This window comes from Puma concolor, chromosome E4 (assembly GCF_028749965.1).
Source record: "Puma concolor isolate L17-30 chromosome E4, mPumCon1.1.hap2, whole genome shotgun sequence".
NCBI lineage: Eukaryota > Metazoa > Chordata > Mammalia > Carnivora > Felidae > Puma > Puma concolor.
This window is the reverse complement of record NC_141683.1, coordinates 57,259,024-57,280,777: the sequence shown is the minus strand read 5'-3', so window position 1 is coordinate 57,280,777 and position 21,754 is coordinate 57,259,024. Positions and strand designations below refer to the sequence as shown.

The window sequence follows — 21,754 nt, the reverse complement described above, 5'->3', positions numbered from 1 at the left end:
GACTGCTCGAAAACACGGGTCGTTGGTTTCAAACAGGGGCTGCTGCTGAGAAAGATGATAAAGGGGCAGCACGAGGCAGAATCGGATCCGAGCTGCATTTCTTTGGGCAGCTTAGTATTTTTAAAAATCAGATGTAAGCCCTTAGGTGGGCAGAATATGCCTCGCTACAGCTCTGACTTCTCACTCCTTGTTGCCCGCCCTTTCAGATTCATGGTATGAACGTTGTACTTCGGAGCATTTGACTTGGCCCTCCCCCCCCACCCCCCCACCCCCCAGCTTTCAATTTGAGCTCTAGGGTGGCCACGGAGATGAATTCTCCGTTCCCCACGTCAGTTTTCCTTCCCAGACTTTGGGAACATACAAACCTTCAAGAGACGTATTACAAATATACACGCTTATGGACCCTGGTGGCAGTAGAAATGAGCCCATCAGAGACCTTGCGTTTAGGAAGTGCGTTAAGAGCACGTTCCGGTAGATGATTCTGTGCTTCTGTGAAGCGATGAAGAGCAAAGGCACGTAAGACCACGTAGAGAGAGAACAGCAATTCTTTCTGACATTAATGTCATGACACATCAACTGCAATCCAGGCATCTAGAAATAACACAACTCGGGATTAGTACTAATGAAGGTAATAATGTAATAATAACACTACTTGAACCCTTATAGGCCGAGTAGTGTTCTAAGTCCTTTATATAAACTGTCTGTTTAATCGTCCTGCTAGTTCAATGAGGTGGATAGTATTCTTCACCTTGCAGACGTGGAAACTGAGACACAGACAGGTTACACTATTTTGCCGGGCCTCACGCAGTTAGGGCATAGCTAAGCTCGGATTTGAGTGCAGATATGCAGAGTTCATGCTTTTAAGCATGGAGTCGACTTTGAATAAATAAGAGTCTGCTGGCTAAGTGCTTTTCCAGGGGCCCTTTGCTACCTCTGCTGGAAGTAAAGATCTCATTGTCCTCTGCCTAGCCGGGGGTGGGCCGCCATCTTGGTAAGAGTGGAAGGGGACCAGGCCAATCTGTCTTGTCTTCTTGAGGAAGTTATTGTTTGTATATTTGTGTTCAGTTTGGGCTTGAGGGATTCCCTTCTGCAGATGACAGATCTCTTGACTGACAGGCGCTTGAGCTAGACCCTCAGGGCGTTGAGGCTGTGTCTATGCCTTGACAGGAAGTGTACCGTGAGGGACACCGGTTGAGTTGACAGAGAGGGTCCTGGAGGTCCCTTCAGCCTGGCGAGAAACTTTGCAAGAGTTCTCCCTGTAGGGACGCATCCTCCTCACCTAGAAGTGCTCCCCAGGAGAACAAAAAGAGGTCGGCCACCAAAGGGGAAGTGGCCCAGACCCCATGGCGCCACGTGGGTCAGGAGAAAGCGTGAGGCACTGGGCACTGCGTGACAATCCCTCACGGCTCGGGTGAGAGAGACCGGCAGGATGTGTAGGGACGGGACTCGGTTTTGCTGCCTGGATCCCACCATCCAAAGCGAAATCCTGAGGTCTGCCTTCCCACATCCTCGTCCCCTGTGCAGCCAACCACAGCTCTCCAAACACGCTCCGTATTTCCGCTTTTCAATCCCTTCCTCTCCCTTCAAAACCCCCATAACTTCTGTGCCCCAAGCTTGGCCTACAGTGGTGTAATGAGTCATTTTAGACCAATAACCGCCCCCCCCCCCCCCACCTTGAAGTACAACTTCTGCCGTGGTGATCTGAATTGTAAATAAGGAAACCTGGATGGGGCAAAGCTGGAAAAAAATAATTTTTTTAATGTGAAAGAGCAGTTTGTGAGTTGGTCTTCTTCCCAGTCCAACAATGAACGAATGCTTTCTTATATGTTGAAACTATTTTCTCCTCCTCCTTTCCAACCCTACTATGTTCTCATGCCTCTCAGAGCTGCGGGCGTTTCACACACGAGCAGGACAGAATTCTCCCTGTGCAACTTTATTCCTCCTCCGTGAAGTCTTACCCTTCCCCAGCCTGAACCTGTCCCTTGTGACTCTGGCCTTCTTTTATGGCATTTATCACAACATGACACGTATTATATTGACTTGTATGTGGGCCAGCTTCCCCAACTAGACTGCGAATCCTCTTGGATGGAGGTCATAGCTTATCATTTTTGCAAAAGTCATTTTTCTTCCTCTTTCTTTTTCCTCTCCTTTCCCCACCCCCACCCCAAACACTTATCAGGCACCTGTTATACTCTTGGAACTGTTTTTGGTTTGCTGGGGATGAGTAAGACATTGGCCCTCTCCTTTAGGGTGTTGTAGACTGGAGGCAGAGAAGACAGATGTGCATACCACACTGTTATGACATAGTAAGATGATTCCTACACTGAAGGAATATACAAGAAATAGCGATAGACCAGAGGAAGGAATGAGCAAACCTGCCCGGTGGAAAAGGGTGAAAATACACGTATGTTAGACACCCGTTCTGTGCCAACTCTCAGAAGAGCCCTGTGAGTATTATTTCCTCCATTTGGGTAGGAAACAGAGGATCAGAGACATTAAAGAACTATTCAATGACAAATTTTTAAAGTAATAGGGCGAGTATTTTTATCCAACTATGATAGACTTTAAAGTCACATTCTTTCCACTACACCACTTTACAAAGGAGGGGTGATGTATTAAATCTTGAAAAACCAGGGCACCTGGCTGGTTCAGTCAGTTGAGCACCCGACTTCGGCTCAGGTCGTGATCTCACGGTTTGTAAGCCCGAGCCCCGCATCAAGCTCTCTGCTGTCAGCACAGAGCCTGCTTTGGATTCTCTGCTCCCCTGCCATCCCTCCCCTGCTCCCACTTTCTCTCTCTCTTAAAAACAAATAGACATTAAAAAAATTTTAATCTTGAAAAACAAGTCTTTTGATACCTGGACAAAGAGGGGGAGACCATCGCAGGCAGAGGGAGATTTGGTGTGAATACACAGAGGTGGCAAATATCACTGAATACGTCTGGTAGTCTTGAGTCCAGGATAGGAACTGGAAATGATGGAGGGCCAGTGTGTGAGGCCCAAGTGATGCACGATGTGGCTGGGTTGGTGGACCAAGAGCTAATTCCTGAACAGCCTTTGCTCTATGGTAAGAAGTTTTGATTTTATTCTGTGAGTAATGGAGAACGAGTCAGTGGATGCCATGAAGCAGGGCGCTAACACGATTCCATCTGCATTTAAGATGAGAAATCTAATAGCCATGCAAAGGACACATGAGAAACGAAAGAGCCGGGCACGCACGAAGCCAGAAAGAGATGTCCAGATTCTCCTTTACCGAGTTCCCCCCGGGCCCTTCCAGGGACACGACTCTGCGGGGCACCAGCCCCATGGTATTTTATAGGAATGTTGCTCCCAAAGGCTGTGCACCTGTCCCACTCCACACCAGAGAATTTCTTTCTCCCATATCTTGTCATGCATTTCTATAATTGTACCTAAAAGACTTGTTTGGCGGTTTTTGACATTTGCATGCCTGCCTTCTTTTAATAGACTATGAGCTGCTTATGAGCAGAGAGTAAATCTCATGTCTATTCCCGGCAATTAGCACAGAACCTGGAACACAGCAGGAACTCCATAAAGATTTCTTGAATGAGTAACTGAGTGAATAGAATTCCGTGGCGCTCCGGAGGAGTTGTATGATCATGAGTCAGATGTCCGTGAGCACAGACACGCAGCCACTTATTATGTGTGAAGTTCAACAGACGAATCTCATTGAACCTGTTTCCTCAGCTCCGAAGTAGAAAACAGTGCAACCTAAAGTATGGAATGGCCGCGATAACTGGAAGTAATGTACGCCATGTGCTCGCGTAATTCCGAGTCCTCGCGGCACTTGATCAATGCTGCTGTGTCATCGGGTGCAGCCCTTGGTGGCCGAGCTGCCCACATCCCTCAGACCCTGCCGGGAAACGTGCTCCAGTCCACTTCCAACCTTGGGTATCTGCATTTCTATTTTACGTGTTTCTTTCTAGAACGTCAGGAGACTGCCCTGCCTGTGTTCCGCATGCTAGAAGTGCTGGAACATTCATCACCCACGACTGATGGGAGCCAGCGTACAAATCGTGGGCTCTCTCACCCCGGCCGGGCCCTGTGTCCTGCACTGGTCTTCAGGGCCCCGTGGCTGGGCCATCACGGGGGCGCTGCCTGGAAACTCACTTCTAGAAGCTGCTCTTCTTCCCTGTTACTTCCTTTTACTTCCTTTCACCTCGCTCTTATACCGATGCTCCCCGCACCTTCCAAGCAAGCCACTTGCCTCGTAAATTGTTGCCACACGCCCCTTTGGTGAGATGGAGAGACTTTTCTTTAAATGTCCAATAAGTACTTTGAAAGCAGATGGTCTTGTCACATTTTGAAGAATTTTGAAACAACTTAAAAAAGACATGTCGTTGTATCCATGGCCGAACTCTAATGAGGTTTGTCTCTTTTCCTTGATTACAAAGCAACAGGGGTCACAACCCATATGTTAGCCGTGGATCTCACCTCTGGAGGCTCGATTAGGGAAGTACCTCGGGGTCCGGTTGTAAGAGTCTTGGCCCTCAGTGGCCCTCTAGCTTGGCCCACCGGGGAAGGACTGCGGCATATCTGTATTGCTCTGGGAAGAATCTGGTCCCTGTCCTGTGTCTTCCTCGGGGACGCATTTATAGGGTCAGTCAGCCAGGACGTTATTCGTGTAACCTCTTCTTCTTTGTTTCCCTCTCCCTCCTCACGCCCTCCTCTCCTCCCCATGCTGTTCCAGGTGTGGTTTCAGAACCGAAGAGCCAAATTCCGCAGGAATGAGAGAGCCATGCTGGCCAATAAAAACGCTTCCCTCCTCAAATCCTACTCAGGGGACGTGACTGCCGTGGAACAACCCATTGTACCTCGTCCTGCTCCAAGACCCACCGACTATCTGTCCTGGGGGACGGCCTCTCCGTACAGGTGAATGATTGGCCCGCCCTCCCTTGCTCCGCTTCCATGCGTTTCTCAGCGCTTGGTCACGTGCAAAGCTGCTTGTGCAGCTGGCTGACATTTCTTACTGGGTTAACCTCTTCAGAGACATTCAACTTGCTGACACCCCCAGATTTTCACGGGAGCTTACTAGTTGCCCCAGGAGCAGGGTTTGGGGCAGAAGAGAGAGGGGCAGGCCATCAGCAACCTTCTCTTGGACTCAGGAACTCTTGCAAAGGTTTCAAAGATGGGGAAGAATCTAAAAGAAAAGATTGATAAGCTATGCCCAGAGTCCCTCTTGCAACCACGCAGGAACAAAACTTGACTCCATTTCCAAATTTAAGAGAGATTGGTTTCGCCATGCTCAAGTAGAAATTTAACTTGGAAGGCTGTAAGTGTAGGCTCAAAGGCAAATTTCACAGTAAAACTGGTTTTGAATCCAAACCAGGAAAGGAAGGAAAGAGAAAGGAAGGGAGGAAGGAAGGAGAGAGGTGAGGAAGGAGAATCCACAATCATCCCGATCACCCTCACGGCCACTGTCCTTGTCAGTAGGTGTGGACGTCTCATGATCTAAAATACCTTCCTGTTCTATTGCTAATTCTTATCTACTTATCTGAAGTTCTTTGGGGGTCGGTTTGTGGGTGTGGAGTCTTTAAAATTAAAAAAAAAAAACAACAATGTATGATTTACGCTAAACTTTTATATTAAAAAGGTGAAAAGTTTTAAAGAAGCAACTAATAGAGTACTATTTCAATCTCTTGGAGAGGTTTTCAACCTCCTTTTATTATGCTGTTCAGGTTATTATGATACAGGTGAATGCTAGAGGGAAGTTGAGATGTGAGTGCCTGAGACATTGTCATTGATCCCAAGTGTCTTTCTTTGAACCTAAATCTGAGTACTCTTAGAAAACGGGTCAAGGCCGTGTGCTGTCTCTGGCCATTTGCAGTGGAGGAAGTATTCACAAATTCATTTATTGTCCATTTATTGGCCTTTTTATTGCTAAGGTTAATTAGCGGTTTAAGGAGAGGTCTTAAACTAATCATAGGAGATTATCTCCCAGCTAAAGCTGAACTCCTGATGTGAAATGCCACGTTTGCAAAATGTACAAATAATTTTCAAAAGTTGATGGTTTTAATCGAAGCATGAGGCCTCCCCTAAATGTTCTTTCTGTTCCAAATCAGTTCCTTCAAAGAAATGCCATAAATGTATTTGGGATTTTTTTTTTTTTAATCCCCCATTGTGAAATCAGCCTGAATTACGTTGGTCTTAGAACTCAGAGACCCCTATACATGGGAAATTGGAAATTTCTATCGCTCTCCGATATAGTAAGCCTTGCTGATTGCCAGAGGTTAGTCACATCTGTATGTCTTACTTAAAACGTAGACTCTTTTCCCATAGGATTTACTAAAAACACAGTTTGGAGACCGTTGTCAAAGCACGTGTTCTTTAGTCTTTTAAACAAGGGGAGGACTGCTTTGTCTCTCTGATATATTGGTAGCTCATAGACTCGCTACATGGCTTGGGAAATGGATGTGATTCAAAGCTTGATGTTTCAAGGGCTCTGGTTTGGATTTGGTCACAACCAGGAAATAGTGCTCCTTTTTCTGCCTGGGTCCCCGTTAGGAAATTTTCACCTCAGCTCTGAACAGTGCAGTTGGCTGCTGTGTTATCCTTACCAGTGAGAGTCTAAGGGGACACTGCGCGGGTGGGGATGAAATCCTTCCTGCGTTAATATTGGATTAGATTTCCTGCACCTCAGCGGAAGTTCAAGTTCCTTTGCCTCCATCGTATGTATTTTGTATATGGGCATCTAACTGAAATTATGAACGTGCAGTTTGTGTGTGCCTTTTTGGGAAATGTTCTATTTTTATTTCGAAAGTTTATGGAGAAATAGTAGGTACATTTAAAAAAAACATAATTCTATCATCTTTACATGACGAGTTTGTTTATTTTTGCCATTAGAGCACAGTATTTTATATAGTGTAGCCTTAGTCTACATATTTTTGTATTCTGCTGTTTTCATTTAAAATCTTATAAACTAGTGCTTTTTACTCATTTCATGGTATACTTTTATATAATTTTTCTCTTAGATACAGAATTTGTAAAAAAAAAATAATTAAAAATTGCATAGAATCTGATTGTTCATATTCTGTGTGAAGAATAAATTAATCTCCAGACAGAAGTAGAATGATGGTTTAAAGCAGTAATTTAATCAACCTCAATGTTTTTGACCCAATGTTGACTGAAGTGTTTCTATTTTGATTAATTTCTAACAGTGGCAAAGCTATTCTGTTACTCGGAGGTTTTTCTGCTATGTTCAGAACCAAAATACATTATGGTTTCACATATTGAAGCTTGGTAGGAAACATGTCTTGTTTGGGAAACATAAAAGAGAAACACGTGACGAAAAGCAAAGGCAATGATAGACCTTTTGTGTTATAAAAAAAATGAATGGGCTATTTCTGTTGGCACTATTATGTCAAGTTAGTTATCTCACGTGTGACATTCATTAAAAGGCATTTCTTTCGGTCAATCCTTGGAACGCGCCTGTGTGCGGCTCTGTCCTTGCTTTGGTTCCAAAGAAGAAACTGAACAGTGGCCCAAGTTTAAGGCTTCAGCAAGCAGAACGAGACCCAGTGCTCGTGATCCCTGTTTCGGTCCAACATATTAGGCCACATAACCATATTTTCATTCAAATTAAACCTTATGTTACGTTGGACGTAATAAAAACTAGAAGATCGGGAGACTGTGTGATCATGCCGTTTTGATTCAGGCTCGGTCTCAGATCGGTGCAGCGTGCCCACAGCTGAGAACCACCTTCTGGGGTGTGTGAGCCTCCCCTCGGATGGGGCCTGGGCTTGCAACCCAGGGACAGTGAGCAGCTTGGCCAGGGGGGACGGTTCGCTGACTTCCGCGGCTCTCCCCTGGAAGAAGAGAGGAGGAAACCAAGACTCAAAGCAATTGTTTGCATCTGGGCAGAATTATGGGATGGGAAGCAGCCAACCCTTTTTCTTTCTGGGTGTCTTTTATATCCAGAGTGGCGGCTGTACAATTTATCATCCAAGCTGGGACACTTTTGAGAGTGAAAGGGGACCGCTGTGAATAGTTACACCAGGACAACAGGCGGAACCGGGACATATGGTTCATCCTATTTATAGCACGACACGGCCTTGTCCGTTCCCTTGAGCATATTACAGGTGATGACGTCAGGCAGGCAACTGAGTCACCAGGAGGAGGCAAGCGTTCTCTGACGACACAGACACTACTGTCCCGGCAGGTGTCTTCTTTATCTACTCACAGCCGGTTGAGGGAAGCTTGTTTTTGGCACATGGGCCCGCTGCTTAGCTCAGATCTGTTTTCCGTAGGCGAAGGAGAGCTTGCACCACACCAGAGGTATTAAGACTCACTAGTCTAGTGGTGCTCTGCCTCCTGGGGAGCAGTGATCGACTAAATCCTAGGCTTTTAACTGTTATTTCCTGTGAAGTGGTCAAGAAGCCCCTCCCCGGAGACATCCTCTCCTCTGGGAGGTAGAGAATGGCCTGGATCTGCAGCGCTGGGTCTGTGGTGCCCATTCCAGAGGGGGGGCTGGGCTTCACAGAAAAGTCGCGACAAGCGAAAGAGAGGCCAGCTATCCTTGTCCACGGCTCCCCTCCCCCGCCCTTCTCCTCCTCCCCCATTTGATCGTGGTCACGGTGCTGCCTGACATCCGCTGAACGCATTTGGCTCATTTCTCCCTTTCACGCTTTCAAAAATAGATCCTCGTCCCTCCCAAGATGTTGTTTACACGAGGGGCTTCATAACGGATTCTAACGGAAGACACTGAAAAGGTAACTTGTCAGAGGGGGAAGAGGGTGGCTGCTGCGGGGGCAGGGTTTCAGTGGGAATGAAGCGTGTTCGAGAAAGCGGGGCTTGCAGCTGTAGCAATGGCAGCAGTGAGGTCCTCAAGTGGGGGATACCCCCGGGAAACCAGAGCTGTGAGCATACGTGTCCCTCAAGCTAAGGGTAGTCTGATGGCCTGGAGCAGGGCTCCTTGAAGATCGCTGAGCATGTGAATCACCTGGGAGCGTGTTACAGGGCAGACTCTTTCTGTGAGTCTGGAGCAGGAGTCGGGGTCTGCATCTCTAACGTGCTTCCACGTGGTGCTGATGCTATCGACATCGGGTGTTCGATGACTGCTAGGATATGGAGCAGGGGTCCGAAGAACTGCGTTCTCATCCTGGCTCCTGCTCTTCCCCAGGCCAGTTGGATCATCGGTCCCTCATGCAGCCTTGCATCTAAGGTTGAGCTAGCAACGTTTCCCTACTGCGTATCTGCCAGGGGCATTTGATTTCAGGTAGTCACTGTGCATTTCAAGCAGGAGATAAGAAAGTCCTTGAGACGAGAGAAAGACGCAAGGCTCCAGGTACAAAGACGTGTCTAGAAAGAACATTTAAAAATGGCAGAAGGCTCACAGAACCTTCAGTGCAAACTCCAGGCTCGCTTGCCAATGAACTGTGGTCTAAGTGTACCTACTTTAAGAGCTAAATACGCCCTTAAAAAAAAATCAGCTCCTGAATTTTAAAAACAGAAATTAGAAATGCCTATTTAAATCACGAAAGATGGTTTCCGAAAGGATTTATGGGGTCTCTCTTTATAAGGAAATGTCCACAGGAAAGCTGGTATTGAGTTGTCTTAGACGGAGTAGGTCTACCTCTGTTCTTGCACGGACGAGAGGACAAGCCAGAAAGATGGTCTCCAACCTCCACACCTCGCAGACAGGGTCACACATGCCTCAAGCTCTACAGCCTTTGGAAAAAAACCCAAAGCTGGGGAAACCTTAGGATCTCAGGATGACACATGGGCTTCTTGGGCTGACAGATTTGTCTTTGGGGGGAAATTTTCAACACCTTGTCATCATTTGTCCAAAAGGGCCAAATAGAAAACAAAGTTAGAGTTGAAAATTGAGGCAGGTATTATTCTTCCCCCAGCGCTCCTCAATTGCTTTGTGATCTGTGGGACATAACACCACGGGTGATTCGAAAGCAGAGGGGCAGATGTCCATAAGTTTCCTGGCTTTAAAATCATACCGTATATAGAATTTTCCATGCTTCCTTGGTGTTTGGCAGTCACTCGAACACGTTCCTCCTCCCGACAACCTTTCGGGGTAGGTTGAAATGATCAGAAATGATTTGTCCCCAGTGCAAACAGAACTCGAACCCCGCTGGTGGTTAGCATTCTGCTGTCTGTGGCTGAGCTCCATCTGTTAGGAATCTCCAAATAAGGAGATGGAAAAATTTCAAGCTTGCTTCAATGTGTCAGGTCTGTGCAAGTCCCGGTGCAGATCTGCTGAATCGACAGATGGGATACAAGCATTTCCTTTTCATCTCTAATTCCTCCATGCATTGTATTTGGCAATGCAGTTTCTTGGTCACAGACACAAAGAACATACATTCTTCAAACCTCAATAGAAATGATGCTTCGGCCAAATCCCATAAGCCCAGTCCCTGTACTCAGCTCATGTCTGCATCCTGTTAGAGGAGCAGGTGATTCTTAGAAGGCAGGACCAATGCGCAGGATCTCTCAGGGTTGCTAAGGAGGCTCTTGGAGTTATCATGTGCTTTATCTATACAAATCACTTAGTTTCTGTCTCACTTTCTAATCTCGGGAAGCTTGATCCTGTATAGGAACGAGCAGGTATTTCACCTTTGGAATGTGCCTATAAAATCTGTCGAAAATAGCTAACTATCCTCACTTGTTTCCGTCCTGTGAGAAAACGTTTCAAGGTTCCCTTTTCCTAACACAGAGCTTTATACGTTTTGATGACATGGGAAACAGGTGGTCACAAACAATCTTTCACTTTGGCGGCCATTCAAGGCTCTCTTGCATCTGTTGTCACTTTAGGAAGCGGGTCCCTCCCCAACTTTTCATGCTGTTTTTAAAGTATGACTAAGCTGCTCTAGAGTACCCACTCACTAATTCTGTCTTTTCTGACCTGTCACAAGTCTTGCTTGCCACCGGGGTGTCAAAGGACTGTTCTCTGCTTGCCTCTATGGCTCTCTCAGTGCAAGTTGAGAAACGAGACCCATGTCAAACTACCGGAGGGAACACGGACTTGTAATTCTTTAGTATGTGCACAAAATCTCCCTATGGTCTCTACTTGCAGGATTATATATTCTACACATTGGTTTAGAGGCCATGAAGTAAGACTGCCTCTGTTCTTCTGTCCTATTTCTTAGGGTTATGGAAGGTGCTGGAGTACATTGAATCCATTTTTGAAAGTTAATAATTTTCCTAGACATTTATCAAGTGCAAATGTTATCATTTACTAAGCTCCTAGGGAATGTTAATATCAGCTGCTTTTTTGTCTTCAAGCCCCACTAACTTGAGGGCTACCTACAAGGCATCGTCAGAGTATCGCTAATACAGTGCTGTCCTTAGAGTGGCACCACAGTACAGTCGGACAGGAGTACTTACTCAACTCTAGCAGCTCAGGCTGCCATTTAAGGGAAAATGTCCCAGTGAAAATCCAATTTCCAGTGTGACCAGTGCAACATACAAGTCTAATTTGCATTGATTTGGTTTTGAGATGGAAAGTGGACCAACATTCATCTCATTTGGGATGTTAATATCTGGCCCGCATTAGAGAATCTCAGTATTTCTAAGAGATGTGTTACCATATGAAGTCTTCAAACCAGACTGTCAGATGAAGTTAGTAAACTATGATGCAAGAATGGCAAAAATGACTCTACAGTAGATGAAACTGAAGTCACAACTCTAGTAGACATTTCTAGAAAACAGTAGTAGCATCTTCAGTTAATGAAAATAATCCCCCAAGGTTCCAGTTCCCTTTGTCTGCCAAGGAAAATGGACCACACCTTTGACCATCAAAAAAGGAGGGAATCTCTATTAAATAGGACTTTGCTTGTCTAGAATCTCAAAGGCTGGAAAACAGACTCCTTGGAAAATTAGGTCAAGTGCTTAAAAATGCAATACTCTATGACATTCTACAATTTACCATCAGGGAAGGTTTTTCTTTATGCTGTCTTGTAAAGTTTTAGCCTTCTGTTTTCAGAAGTCTTTCATTTTGACTCTCAGTGTTTAACAAATAATACAGATAACTCACCATTTCAGCTTCTCTCCTGCACATGTTGAATGGTACTAAGAACCGTCTTTAGGACTTAATTCTCTCACAGAAACCCGGTTGATTTGGTTCACTTTATAATCTATAACTTAGGAACATTTCCCTAATTCAATTCTCTTTTCTTCACTATTTACATCTTTGATTTCACTGAAATCTTAGATTTCAGTATATCCTAGCAATTTCTTGAGTGTAAGATTTACAGGTTTGCTTAGATTTCTGGTAGGGTTTTGAATGGAAGCACGTAATTCATATAGGAATTGAATGATATGTGTATGGGTTTCAAAAACAAATGAGAACTTTGGGGATATTACTAAAAAAACCTTGCCCCATTTTAACAGGTTATTCTGATCATTTATCTGACTCCTAAGTGAAAACTACCTTAACTGGGGTCCCTTCTGCCTCATTCGGTAGACAGTGGTAGAGTGATGGTCTGTTGAGTAGGTCTAACCTGCACTGATATTTGTTCATTTTTTAACTATGAAAAGATATTTTTAATGGATCAAGAATATGCAATCATCAGCCCCTGCTTGATCAATGACACTGAGCAGGAATCAGTTTAATTATAGTAGCTATTTCTCAGTTATAAGACACACACACACACACACACACACACACACACACACCAGTGCTGTAAGGATTTTAAGGTAAGGATGTGCATTTCTGGAAAAACCTAGTGATCTGGGACTAATTACATTTCATTAACCTAATTTTCCTGGGTTAATTGCTAGTAACTGAAATAGGCTATTGTGAGTCTTGACTATAAGTCTTGACTATACGGTCTCCCAGATGAGTATTCATGATACAGTCTTTCTATTTGTAGAGTAGCTTTACTTTTTCTCTTTCTGGTCTGTCACTTGATCCCCAGAGCCACAAACTCCTGTGTGGCCGATAAAATTGCACTGGAATGCAGGCAACAGCAAAGCACATGTCATTCCATTTATAAGTCTATCTCATTTCAGGCCTCAGTTGAAAAGGATTTTGCTAATCTTAGAAACTAGAAACATTTTCACTTAATTAACATATGAGCTCCCTTTTAACTGTTTAGTACACAGTAATGAATAATTTACATTCAAGGCTAAGAAAGCACTGCTTTTTCCTTTAAAAGAAATTCATGGATGCAATTAGCAAAAAAACAAAAACAAAAACAAAAACCCAAGTGCACATTTCTGTCTAGTTGTATTTCTAGGTTTTTAATTACAATCTCTGACAATGTGAAACAACTTCAGGTTTTTCTCCAGAATAAGGACAGAGGGAAATCGTTACCTCTGAGGTCAGGGATCCTGAAACCGGCTGGAGCCTCTGCTGGTGTATCTAGGGGATTTCAACATTTCCCAAATAACTGACCCAGAAGACATCGTGAGCTTCTCACTACTTTTGAGAAGAAGCTATAAAATCAAGCCCAGTCGGGATAAGAAGCTCTTGATTTGGCTGTACTTAGCGCCACTCACCAATCAAGAATGGGCTGCTGAACTGGTTCTCAAGTACACTATTTAATATGGTATTCATTGATTACCTAAAACGTGTTAGAATTAAAGGCCGCTACTCAGAGCAAAGAGGACAAAATGCCCTTTAGTTCCTTTTCAAATGCCTGCTTCTCTGGCTCGCCGCTCCCCCAGGCTGGCGAGGTAAGCAGGAAGAGAGATTCAATACTGTTTCAATTGGTCGGCTGACGAAACACCTGCTATTCAACATAAGCAGCTTTCTTCTCTCACCCCAGAAATAAATGATTACTCACCGTGTCCAACACAGCAGATACCTCTCCCTGCCCTGTTTCACCCTCCCCACTCTCCCCTGCCCTTCCAAACATTTTCCCAAGTGCCTTAGACCAATGAGATCTGGGGCTGTAAGTAAGGGACCTCAGAGGTCATTCATCCGACCCACCTGCCCCCACCTGTCCCGTGCTGAGAATTGCATCCATCTGGGGCACAGACTTGCGGCTTCGTGAAACTAATGCCTGTTATTCTCCCTGCTCTCTCCTTTGTCCCTACAGCGCCATGGCCACTTACTCTGCCACATGTGCCAACAATAGCCCTGCACAGGGCATCAACATGGCCAACAGCATTGCCAACCTGAGACTGAAGGCCAAGGAATATAGTTTACAGAGGAACCAGGTGCCAACAGTCAACTGAGGAAAAAAAAAAATAATTAAGCAGGCCTAAGAAGAAATCAAAAACCATAAGACACCTATCCTGCTCTGTCATTTCTTCATCTGCTGGAAAAAAAAAAAAATCAATAAAAACAAACAAACCAAAAACCTGAACTAAAATATTGGGACCATGGCAGAGAAAAGCAGGAGAGGAGCAAAATGAAAATTAGTTAACCAATGTTTCTCCTCCCTCTGGGATCCCACCACCACTTGTTTCTGTGTGTGTTAATTTTGTTTTTCCTTCTATTCATGCGCTTTGCTTTAATATACTCCAAGCTTCTTCAGTTAGGTTCAGCCCACCCACCCCCATGATTGTATGGGTTTAAAAAAAAAAACCTACAGCAGCCAAAGAAATCGTATATATATTCAGAATCATTGTCTATAGTCTCCTCAGTGACCTGTTTGAACTTCAGTGCCTTACCCTTTTCTTCTTCCCAGTTCTCTGTATAGAAGTTCTAGAAACTTCTGGAAAGCCAAAGTCTTTCTGCAGAATCTGTGCCAGATACGATTTCCTTTCTCGTTGTCTCCATCTCTGTTGGTCACGGTACGGCTTTTCCATCAGCTACTGTTAACCACATCTGGCCACTGGCTTGTCAGATCCAACGCGATTGGCTGTGTCTGGCTAGTTCTAAGCTCTAAGCTGTAGATCTAAGCTCTACTTACTATAAGCTATAGATTTAAGCTCTAAGCTGTAGATGATAATATCACCATCAATATCACCACCACCCCTCACCCCCATCTGAGCAGTCAGCCACATTAAGTTAAAGATATTTGTTGTTTCTGAATGATTTGCTGTCACGGGCTATTTGTTAAAAGAAATATATTTCGCTTGAGAGAGGGAGAGAAATTTCTCTAGGAAAACAGAGACTGAGTTGTGAAAGGCATGGCCTACATCTCTTTAGTGCCTTAAGGGTAGTCAGATGCACACTTATATATATATACTGTATATATTTATATATTTTATATATATATATATATAAAATATTCTTGCAAGCTTGAGTTTGCAAACTCAAACACTACAAAAAGCAAGTTTCACGCCGTCACCACTGTCCTTATCTCTACAGTGATGAGATGTTTTTAGGGATCTTGTTTCCTTTCTTTCTCTACACACAATTCTCATCAAGGCCACAGAGCAACTGATAGGGCATCTGTTTGAGAACAGGTCTCATTTTCACATTTGGGCTTCAAATAAATCAGAACCTATTTGAGGCTCTGACAGTGTTCTTGAGTTTGGAGTCTGAGCTCCGGTGGAATGGGGATAGATCCTGGTACACGTCACGGGAATTACACTCAGAGGATGGAAAGCCATGTACTTTTCCGCTTCTCCACTCGACAGGAATCTGAAAGACCATGTTTAAATGGGATACTTAAAGGCTTGTCTAAGTTCCAGAAATGGAAAAGGCAACTGTGGGCCATTCTTTTTCTAATACAGTATTTTGAAATAAAGTTTAGTGCCTAGGGCTGCGAGCCAGGACTGACCTGTCTTTGTTTCTTTCTTTTTGTCTCCAGCTGTGCTTTGGTAACTTGTCAGGTGGACTAGACCAAACTACACCACCGTGCTGTGCCTCAGTTTACCTTTTTTGTAAAAATGGGTTTAACAATACTTACCTACCTCACAGGGGTGTTGTGAGGCTCCTTTCGTTTGCTCCTTCATTCTTTCCTGTACTTTCTCTTTGTGCAGCACTTTGTAGCCATGGGAGGAAAGAGACTATAAAAGTACACAACGTTAATGGAAAGATATGGTACCTGGAAGCCTTGTTTCCTAGCAAGGAAATGCTACCTTGCTGTAAATACTTACAGCCTCGTATTTGGAAATGAGAAATAGGTTTATACTTCCAGACCTCTCAAAAATCACATCACTTGACCAAAGAATAATGTAAGATGCACAGAACAGACATATTCTCGACCTATTTTTATTCCTGACCAGGTTGGTTCCAGTAATCTTAGTTGTCAGTAATTAAAAAGCTTTAGATTGGCTTTGGCCAAATATGCCAACTCTGAATGACAGGCAAGGACTAAGATGCACTTTCGTCACACACTTGCTACGCCTTCCACCTGGCACCTTGAGTGAATGGTGGTAGTTTTTTCAGCCAAACAGCCACCGATCTGAAAACATATTTTGAATGTTGCTTCTGTACTTCTTTTCACAATGAGAAGGAAGCCCATCTTATGCATTTTGCTTTCACCAACTGATCCCCTCTTCTTTTAATATAACTATTAAACAGATGTTTTATGTAGGCTGGCTGAACACCACATATGACTTGCTTCCTAAAGAGTCCCCCGGTGAAGTCTTCGGTCCCGCTAGCTGCTGTGGATTCTCAAGATTCAAAGGAACGGTGTGGTCCAACAGATTAAAACATTCTTTGTGAAATAAGTACAATCCGAGACATTGGCGAACTCTTGGAGTTTGGACTTTGGGGAGAAGAGCCACAAGTGCGTTTGGGTGATAGTGCAGGGAACAGAAATCACACACGACAAGATGTTGCTGGATGGGGGAGTCTTCGAAGAGGGTGTAAAGGGACAGAAGGTCCTGTGAAACAGTCATTTGAAGCTTTCATCCTGACACCCGTTTTCAGCGGTGCGCAGAAAACCCCAAACCCCAAACCCAAATGCTCTGTGAAACTGGGCAGTTTTACTACTAGAGCCTGGGAAGCGATGTCTGAGAATGTCCGAGATTAACGATGAGAATATCCGAGAATATCCGAGATCAGCCATAGGAGCTTTCATTGATAATGAAAGCATCTGTTATTTAAGCACCTGATCAAGAAGTATACACATGGGACAAGCACTCAGTATTGTTCATTTATTATCGATTTTTTTTAAGGTAGAAGTTGGATATCTGATTTAGAGGAGTAGCCTTTTGGCTCCCAAGCCAGGTCTCAAGAGAGGGCCTCGGGACCACAAAGTCCCCAGGCATACATACCCCTGTTCCTCGCCATCATTATACCCAGGTGCAGATAATACGTACCAACTATCTGTGTCCCCAATCCCTCCCCAAACGAGATGCTGATTTGTAGGATACCTGGCAGGTTAAAATTAACCAGAGAAGGTGATTGAATAAAAAAAAGGGAATGACACTTAGGGTATAAAGATCTCATAAGAAATGTAATATGTAAATTATATCTTGCTTTATGATGTAAAATATACATTGTTTGCGCTAGAATAGAAATGATTCCTTTTCAATAAAAAGAAGAAGGATACTACTGTGTCGTCTTTTGTTACGTACATTTGAGTCTGCTGATTGTTTTCTCTTCGAATTTCAAAAATTGATCTGCTGGGACCTAAGATTACATGCAGGAAAGAGTGAAGGTAAGAGGGATTTGTAGGCGAGAACTTTTATTGGAGTGTGATAGTGTTTCCTCAAAAAGGAAAAGAATCTATTCCTGTAAAGCAAGGACAATGGTAGGAGGGACAGGGGGCCTTTATCGGTATAATGGGTACGTGTAAAGTGAAACTTTTATGGGAGTTCACTTATTTTTTACCCACCACTTTAGCGCCCACAATACCAGCTAACGGATGACAAAACAGACAAAATGCAAAGCACAGACTTTCATTTTAGAGTACAGAAGCAACAGGGCAAAACTTCTTAGGCAGCTGCTTACTGGGTTTCGCGCTGGGGGAATGGGCCTGGGAGGGAACTAGAAAACCAAATTGGGAGACATGGGTTCTGTTTTCATACAAATTAACCATGAACCAAGGTATGCAACAGTTCAAGACAGTAAGCGCCTATGTCAAACAAACAAATAGTGTAGACGGGAGTCCAGGAGAGGGAGAAAAAACAAAACAAAACAGCGAGCTCCAGTGGCTGAGGGTTTCTCGGAGGACCTGGCTTGTTTCATCAACGAGCGCTGAGAGAAGAGGAGATGTTGTTGGCCTTTCAAGCCTGGGAGTAGAGATGGGATGAAGACGGGGACACAGAAAGGAGGAATCTGTGTTCAGGGACCATGGCAAGATGGGCCCAGATGGAACGGAGGGTTTGTTGTGAAGCTGAATGGAAGAAAACTCTGGAGATTGAAACCGAGTCTTCATCTTGCAAAGTATTGTGTGTCAAGGCAGAGGCGTTTGGAATTTTGCTCAGGCCATAGAAATCCACTGGAAGTTATCAATCAGGAAAAAAAAAAAAAAGGAGGTCATGCAAAAAAATACAACTTTAGCAGGATCATTGTGGCCAAAGAGTGAAGCTATTCCAGAGCAGAACAGGAACAAGAAGCAGAAAAACAGCGGGGGTGGGGGGCGGGAAAGAGAGGTTAGAGATACTGGTTTGAAACCCGGGAACCAGGACAATGAATCCCTCGGTGGACAAAACTGACAACACAACCCAAGAGAAAGAGGAGAGACCCAGTGACAGAGGACAATAACTGCAGTTTTAAGCGTGTGACTGAACTTGAAAACCAAAATGTCAGTGTCCAGTAAGTGAAGATATGCAAGTAGGGCTTGAAGGCAAGGTCACGAATGGAGATAGAACTTTGGGATTCATCTCTAAGGAGGTGACACCGTGAGGTACCAGAGCGAATGAGTTCTTCGAGAAGAGAGAGCATCGTCACCGTGCTCAAATCATGCTTCTGATAAATGGCCTTTGGAAGTCTAGAGGATGCTTGTACAACGCGTGTTTGAATTGCGTGGGACCGCTGATACGTGGATTTTTTGATAGTCCAGTGTTGTAAATGTGTTTATTCTTCCTTATGACTTTCTTAACAATGTTTTCCTTTCTCTAGCTGGCTTTATTGTAAAGATACAGCATATAATACATATCCAAAATTTGTGTCAATAGGCTTTTTGTGTTACTGGTCAGGTTTCTGGTCAAGAGTAGGCTATTAGTAGTTAAGTTCTGGGGGAGCCAAAAGTTATACATGGATTTTTTATTGTACCGGGGGTTGGCGCCCCTCACCCTTAGGTTATTCAAAGGCCAACTGTAGTTTCAACCCAGGGAGGAAGCTTATACTTTGCAGAACATCTACAGTTGGAGAGAAGGCTATGGAAGACAATTTACAAGGAGCTGTTTGAGAAATAGGGGAAGATTAGCTTGTTTGTTATCCCAGAGTTGAAAAAAGAGGAATTGTCAAAGAGAAGGGAATGTTCAATATGCTCAAATGCTGTAGAGCAGACCAGCTTAACGGGAATGTAGGAAAGGCCACTGGCTGCATGATTTTCTAGAGTACAGTTTACCACGGTGCTGGAGGAAGAAGGTGCCTTTTGACAAGTCAGGGTAAGAATAAGCGTTTCAGAAAAACCAGAAACAGCGGCTTATAGGCCCCTTGTTTGAGACATTCTGGCACTGAAAATTTATTAATAAGGATTCTTTCAGCTGCAGGTGGCAGAGACCTACCACCCGCTTCAAATTACAAGGGATTTTATTTAGAGCCCCCTAGGGCTGCTCACTGAACCCAAAGTATTGCTGGAACCCAAGCAGCTCCTGAGATCCCAGATCCTGGAAGAAGGCCCAAGTCCCTAGATCAGGCAAGATCCGCACAGTCTGTCCTGGCATCCATGAGCACTCTTCTGACTGTGCCCCTCTCCTGGGCAACGAGTCTGCAGGGCCAACTGGACGTGCCCACCTGGAACCTGCACTCCTTATTGCAGACCATCCTTCAGGCACTTGGGATTTAGAATTCCCCGCTCAATCATCTGAGCCCACTTTCAGGCCCCTGTGAACCAATATTTGTGTGGGTCAGGATGCGCAGATGAATCTGGGATATGCATAATGCAGTTGCCCCCTTTGTATGTGCAGGTCTGCTTTTGGTGCTGGGTGGGTGGATGGGAAAAGAGAAGTGGACAGGCCACAGGCTGGCTTTCGAGAGTCAGAGCGTCCCCACACTGCCGTGTTCTGGAAAGGAACTCCAAATAGTTTGAGAATTCTACATATAGCTTGAATTGCCGGGTCACTGCGAAAGTATGTTCATTAAAATAGGAGGGTAGAACAGAATTTGTTGAACGGTTTGTTAGGTTGATTTATAACAAATTTATGGATGTGAACACTCGGACTTTCGTTTGTCCCCGGGGCCCAGACGCTGCTCTAGTGTCCCCAGGCGATGGGTGCCATACACCTTTTTTAATGCTCTGTCTTTTGTGTCACTTTCTGGAGATTCCATGAAACAGAAACCCATGCCAGAAACCTTGTTGAGATGTAATTCTTGAATGTGAATCCCTTCTGGCCTCACTTTGTTTTTCCCTCTTAGAAACAGGACAGAGCTCTGCTCACCCAAGACCTCAGTTTGAAAGCCTCCTTTAGTCCTCTCCCTTGAGACAGGGTGGCAGAAGAGTTTGGGACAGTTACTCAGCCCTTCATCCTTAGCAGCAACTCCATATATGATGCTTTGCGGTGAATGGGGGGTGGGGGGGTGGGGGGGAGCTTGACACATTGTTTCAGGCTTATGGGGAGAAGGGACAGCAGAGAGGTTTGGGAAGGGACCGAGAAAGAACACTTCCAGTCATTTCTCTCCCCTATACTTCTAAGCCCTTATATCTTCCACCGTGTCTCAAACCTCCCGACTCTGCTTGAAAAACGAGTTTACTATTGTCTGACCCTTGGGAGTCTGGGAGATTTGGGATTGGGTAGAGATCCTCCCTGTTCCATGAAGTGCCTCTGGTCATCTGCTTCTAGATTTCAAGTCCTGTAATAGATAATGCTCCACTTACTTATCAGTTTCTATATTGTCAAGTACCTTTCAGTTGCAAGTGGCAGAAACTCAACTCTAATTAGGCTGAGATGGTTTCATTAGGGGATTTATTAGACGGGTAGGGGTGTTCAAAGAACAAAAGGAGGGGCTATAGGAACAAGGGTAGCTCTGAGAACCTCGGGCACTAGAACTGAGACTTGACATCGTCAGAACTCTGTCTGCCTCCCATCTCCGCAGGCAAGTTTTCTCCACGTAGCAGGCTACCATCCGTCCATTTCACTTTGGAGAAAAGATCAGAGAAACAAGCTCCTGTTACAAAAATCCTGAGGGTGGATTCTAGGGTCCTGAATTGTTCTGTGCACAGCCATGATCCAGTCACTGTATCCTGCAGGTGGAGGCGTACTGTGCATCCGGACCAGGGTGTCTGCCTGTATCGGGCACCAACACATCTCCTCTTGTCCCCATCTCTAGTTCTAGGCACTACCGCAGCATTTGGCCCCCAGGGGACTTCAACTTCGGAAGCCATGTTTTAAAGATGGTAAAGCAGCAGAACCTGGGATCCTGAAAAGTGACTGCAGGAAACAGAGCTGCAACCTTGCTGACCAGGAACCATCTTGGCCTGTTATATGACAGAAAAATAAAGTTCTATCATGTTTAATCATTATACAACCAGGTCTATTTGTTACCGCAACCTAGCCCAACCTAACTAATACACCTCCTTCCTCTCTCTTCTCTCTTACTCTCCTTTGTTTCCTTCCTTCCTCTCCCCCTCCGTCCCTCCCTCCCTTCAGCCCATCCCTCCTTCCTTCCTTCAGTGCTTCCTTCCCTTCTTCCCTCCTTCCTTTCATCCTTCTTTCCTTCCTTTCTCCCATACTACCTGCATTTCAAGATGCTTGTTGTAACTCATAGACATGGCTCTCAATGACCACACACTCTAATTCTCCCACCCTGGACATTTAAATATTATATAATAT

At 44.6% G+C, this 21,754-nt stretch overlaps 1 protein-coding gene across 5 annotated transcripts in view; it reads left to right on the top strand.

Moving 5' to 3' along the window:
* PRRX1 (paired related homeobox 1) overlaps positions 1–21,449 on the top strand; it is an 84,864-nt gene extending 63,415 nt beyond the window's left edge. For 2 of the 5 annotated variants that reach the window (XM_086693592.1, XM_086693588.1), the window contains 2 exons: positions 4,707–4,888; positions 14,008–17,363. In XM_086693592.1, the coding sequence (XP_086549718.1) occupies positions 4,707–4,888; positions 14,008–14,146 (321 nt within the window). In that variant the 3' untranslated portion in view covers positions 14,147–17,363. Of the gene's footprint in view, positions 1–4,706; positions 4,889–8,652; positions 8,725–14,007; positions 17,364–21,251 lie in introns of those variants that run through there. The other 3 variants (XM_086693591.1, XM_086693590.1, XM_086693589.1) reach the window with 3 other exon arrangements.
* The last annotated feature ends 305 nt before the right edge of the window (positions 21,450–21,754 follow it).